The sequence below is a fragment of the Hemibagrus wyckioides genome, linkage group LG06 (assembly GCF_019097595.1).
Source record: "Hemibagrus wyckioides isolate EC202008001 linkage group LG06, SWU_Hwy_1.0, whole genome shotgun sequence".
NCBI classification, from domain to species: Eukaryota; Metazoa; Chordata; class Actinopteri; order Siluriformes; family Bagridae; genus Hemibagrus; species Hemibagrus wyckioides.
The window spans coordinates 45,365,023-45,370,022 of record NC_080715.1 but is presented as its reverse complement, the minus strand read 5'-3'; the positions used below and the strand labels follow the sequence as shown (position 1 = coordinate 45,370,022).

Sequence of the window (5,000 nt, the reverse complement as noted above, 5' to 3'; positions counted from 1 at the left end):
GACAGAGGGAGAGAAAGACAGACTCGGAGACAGAGAGAAAGACAGTCGCACACACACAGATGGACAGAAGGAGAGACATGTCTTCTGTGGTTCTCCTTGTGGTTTTCTCCTGCGTGTTCCCAGAGCTGTTCGCCCAACAGGAACCCGTCTATACTGTGAGTCTGTGTGTGTGTGTGTGTGTGTCTGTGTCTGTTTGTCTGTGTGTGTGTTATTCCTGCATGTGCTCTTTAGAACAATACAGTTTCCTCTAGATGTCTATTTTTATATTGTTCATTAGTTTACTGAAGGTTTGTGAAAGATATGAATGTAAAACTTTATTTATAAACTTTTTCCTCAGTCTGTGTTCCTCACTCAGGATATAGAAATGTGAGTGACCTCAGAACTCAACCTCTTCATGCTAAAGTAAACATCACATGTGTGTGTGTGTGTGTGTGTGTGTGTGTGTGTGGGAGAGAGAGAGACATGATATTTCATCTCAGTGCTCGGACTAACTCAGGCAGTTAGCTCAGTTAGCTTTGTGTGTTGTAGCAGTTGTGTATGTTGTTGTTATTATTGTTGTCGTCATTAGCATTGTGTTTAAATGACTGTTAGCTCTGAGGCTAATTAACCAGCATGTTAGCGATGTAGCATAGCAGCTCCATCAATGTCATGTACAGATACAGGAATAAACCTTAAACTGAACACACACACACACACACACTTCCTGTCTGCAGAAGCTTCCTTGAGACCCCGATGATTCAAACCCAGTGTCTGACCAGTTTCCCACGATCCTTTACTCTCACAATCCCTGTTGTCCTGTGTCCAGCTGTTCGAGCTTTTATAGACATTCACCAACACACACACACACACACACACACACATATACACACAAACGCACACACACATAAATATACATACACACACACACACACACACACACACATATATATATATACTGTATGAATATAATCACTTTAGCAGTTTGTTGGTGTATTAAACCTGTTTGTGGTACATGTTATTATTCTGATATATATCCTCCTGTCTCTCCTCCTGTCTCTCATCCTGTCTCTCCTCCTGTCTCTCATCCTGTCTCTCCTCCTGTCTCTCATCCTGTCTCTCCTCCTGTAACTCGTCCTGTCTCTCCTCCTATAACTCGTCCTGTCTCTCCTCCTGTCTCTCATCCTGTCTCTCGTCCTGTTTCTCCTCCTGTAACTCTTCCTGTCTCGCATCCTATAACTCGTCCTGTCTCTCCTCCTGTAACTCGTCCTGTCTCGCCTCCTATAACTCGTCCTGTCTCTTGTCCTGTCTCTTCTCTTGTCTCTACTGCATCTACAATATTAATGAATTAAAATACTGAGAAAATAATCCTGTAGCTGCTCCGTATGTGGAGCGTTATATTAGGTTCCATTTTTCTCTTTGCCAGTCTTCTGAGTTTCTCTTCATCTTCAGAGCTACGTGTTGATCTGCTGTCTCACTCACACAGCTGGAGTCACAGCTGGAGCTAGGAGATACAGAGGGAGCTTTTAGTTGTTATGGTTCTCTCTGTGTGTGTAAGGTTCTGTGTGTGTGTAAGGTTCTCTCAGAGTGTGTAAGGTTCTCTCTGTGTGTAAGGTTCTCTCTGTGTGTGTAAGGTTCTGTGTGTGTGTGTGTAAGGTTCTCTCAGAGTGTGTAAGGTTCTCTCAGAGTGTGTAAAGTTCTCTCAGAGTGTGTAAGGTTCTCTCTGTGTGTAAGGTTCTCTCTCTGTGTGTAAGGTTCTCTCTCTGTGTGTAAGGTTCTCTCAGAATGTGTAAGGTTCTCTCAGAGTGTGTAAGGTTCTCTCTGTGTGTGTGTAAGGTTCTCTCAGTGTGTGTAAGGTTCTCTCAGAGTGTGTGGAAGGTTCTCTCTGTGTGTGTAAGGTTCTCTCTCTGTGTGTAAGGTTCTCTCAGAGTGTGTGTAAGGTTCTCTCTCTGTGTGTAAGGTTCTCTCAGAATGTGTAAGGTTCTCTCTGTGTGTAAGGTTCTCTCAGAGTGTGTAAGGTTCTCTCTCTGTGTGTGTAAGGTTCTCTGAGTGTGTGTAAGGTTCTCTCAGAGTGTGTGTAAGGTTCTCTCTCTGTGTGTAAGGTTCTCTCTCTGTGTGTGCAGGATTCTCTCAGAGTGTGTGTAAGGTTCTCTCTGTGTGTGTAGGGTTCTCTCTCTGTGTGTAAGGTTCTCTCTGTGTGTAAGGTTCTCTCAGAGTGTGTAAGGTTCTCTCAGAGTGTGTAAGGTTCTCTCTGTGTGTGTAAGGTTCTCTCAGAGTGTGTAAGGTTCTCTCTGTGTGTGTAACATTCTCGCTCTGTGTGTAAGGTTCTCTCAGAGTGTGTAAGGTTCTCTCTCTGTGTGTAAGGTTCTCTCAGAGTGTGTAAGGTTCTCTCTGTGTGTAAGGTTCTCTCAGAGTGTGTAAGGTTCTCTCAGAGTGTGTGTAAGGTTCTCTCAGTGTGTGTAAGGTTCTCTCAGAGTGTGTGTAAGGTTCTCTCTGTGTGTGTAAGGTTCTCTCTCTGTGTGTAAGGTTCTCTCAGAGTGTGTAAGGTTCTCTCAGAGTGTGTGTAAGGTTCTCTCAGTGTGTGTAAGGTTCTCTCAGAGTGTGTGTAAGGTTCTCTCTGTGTGTGTAAGGTTCTCTCTCTGTGTGTAAGGTTCTCTCAGAGTGTGTAAGGTTCTCTCTGTGTGTAAGGTTCTCTCAGAGTGTGTAAGGTTCTCTCAGAGTGTGTGTAAGGTTCTCTCAGAGTGTGTAGGGTTCTCTCTCTGTGTGTAAGGTTCTCTCAGAGTGTGTGTAAGGTTCTCTCTGTGTGTGTAAGGTTCTCTCTCTGTGTGTAAGGTTCTCTCAGAGTGTGTGTAAGGTTCTCTCAGAGTGTGTAGGGTTCTCTCTCTGTGTGTAAGGTTCTCTCTGTGTGTAAGGTTCTCTCAGAGTGTGTAAGGTTCTCTCTGTGTGTATAAGGTTCTCTCAGAGTGTGTAAGGTTCTCTCAGAGTGTGTAAGGTTCTCTCTGTGTGTGTAAGGTTCTCTCAGAGTGTGTGTAAGGTTCTCTCAGAGTGTGTAAGGTTCTCTCTGTGTGTAAGGTTCTCTCAGAGTGTGTAAGGTTCTCTCAGAGTGTGTGTAAGGTTCTCTCTGTGTGTGTAAGGTTCTCTCTCTGTGTGTAAGGTTCTTTCAGAGTGTGTAAGGTTCTCTCAGAGTGTGTAAGGTTCTCTCAGAGTGTGTAAGGTTCTCTCTGTGTGTGTAAGGTTCTCTCAGAGTGTGTGTAAGGTTCTCTGTGTGTGTAAGGTTCTCTGTGTGTGTGTGTAAGGTTCTCTGTGTGTGTAAGGTTCTCTGTGTGTGTGTGTAAGGTTCTCTGTGTGTGTGTAAGGTTCTCTGTGTGTGTAAGGTTCTCTGTGTGTGTGTGTAAGGTTCTCTCTGTGTGTGTAAGGTTCTCTGTGTGTGTGTAAGGTTCTCTCTGTGTGTGTGTAAGGTTCTCTCTGTGTGTGTGTAAGGTTCTCTCTGTGTGTGTAAGGTTCTCTGTGTGTGTGTGTAAGGTTCTCTCTGTGTGTGTGTGTAAGGTTCTCTCAGAGTGTGTAAGGTTCTCTCAGAGTGTGTAAGGTTCTCTCTGTGTGTGTAAGGTTCTCTCAGAGTGTGTAAGGTTCTCTCTGTGTGTGTAAGGTTCTCTCAGAGTGTGTAAGGTTCTCTCTGTGTGTGTAAGGTTCTCTCAGAGTGTGTAAGGTTCTCTCTGTGTGTGTAAGGTTCTGTGTGTGTGTGTGTGTGTGTGTAAGGTTCTCTCAGAGTGTGTGTAAGGTTCTCTCTCTGTGTGTAAGGTTCTCTCAGAGTGTGTGTAAGGTTCTCTCTGTGTGTGTAGGGTTCTCTCTGAGTGTGTAAGGTTCTCTCTGTGTGTGTAAGGTTCTTTCAGAGTGTGTAAGGTTCTCTCTGTGTGTGTAAGGTTCTCTGTGTGTGTGTAAGGTTCTCTCAGAGTGTGTGTAAGGTTCTCTCTGTGTGTGTAAGGTTCTCTCAGAGTGTGTAAGGTTCTCTCTGTGTGTGTAAGGTTCTCTCAGAGTGTGTAAGGTTCTCTCAGAGTGTGTGTAAGGTTCTCTCTGTGTGTGTAGGGTTCTCTCTGTGTGTGTAAGGTTCTCTCTCTGTGTGTAAGGTTCTCTCAGAATGTGTAAGGTTCTCTCTGTGTGTAAGGTTCTCTCAGAGTGTGTAAGGTTCTCTCTGTGTGTGTGTAAGGTTCTCTCAGTGTGTGTAAGGTTCTCTCAGAGTGTGTGGAAGGTTCTCTCTGTGTGTGTAAGGTTCTCTCTCTGTGTGTAAGGTTCTCTCAGAGTGTGTGTAAGGTTCTCTCTCTGTGTGTAAGGTTCTCTCAGAATGTGTAAGGTTCTCTCTGTGTGTAAGGTTCTCTCAGAGTGTGTGGAAGGTTCTCTCTGTGTGTGTAAGGTTCTCTCTCTGTGTGTAAGGTTCTCTCAGAGTGTGTGTAAGGTTCTCTCTCTGTGTGTAAGGTTCTCTCAGAATGTGTAAGGTTCTCTCTGTGTGTAAGGTTCTCTCAGAGTGTGTAAGGTTCTCTCTCTGTGTGTGTAAGGTTCTCTCAGTGTGTGTAAGGTTCTCTCAGAGTGTGTGTAAGGTTCTCTCTCTGTGTGTAAGGTTCTCTCAGAGTGTGTGTAAGGTTCTCTCAAAGTGTGTGTAAGGTTCTCTCTGTGTGTGTAAGGTTCTCTCAGAGTGTGTAAGGTTCTCTCAGAGTGTGTTTAAGGTTCTCTCTGTGTGTGTAGGGTTCTCTCTGTGTGTGTAAGGTTCTCTCTCTGTGTGTGTAAGGTTCTCTCTGTGTGTAAGGTTCTCTCTGTGTGTGTAAGGTTCTCTCTCTGTGTGTAAGGTTCTCTCAGAGTGTGTAAGGTTCTCTCAGAGTGTGTAAGGTTCTCTCTCTGTGTGTAAGGTTCTCTCTCTGTGTGTAAGGTTCTCTCTGTGTGTGTAAGGTTCTCTCTCTGTGTGTAAGGTTCTCTCAGAGTGTGTAAGGTTCTCTCAGAGTGTGTAAGGTTCTCTCTCTGTGTGTAAGGTTCTC

The 5,000-nt window shown here is 44.5% G+C and overlaps 1 protein-coding gene across 2 annotated transcripts in view; it reads left to right on the top strand.

Annotated features, from left to right (window-relative positions):
* Nucleotides 1–5,000, top strand: part of lama4 (laminin, alpha 4) — a 56,581-nt gene that overhangs the window by 84 nt on the left and 51,497 nt on the right. For both annotated transcript variants that reach the window (XM_058392285.1, XM_058392284.1), the window contains exon 1: nt 1–155. This exon is cut by the window's left edge and continues 84 nt beyond it. In XM_058392285.1, the coding sequence (XP_058248268.1) occupies nt 60–155 (96 nt within the window). In that variant the 5' untranslated portion in view covers nt 1–59. The remainder of the gene's footprint in view (nt 156–5,000) is intronic.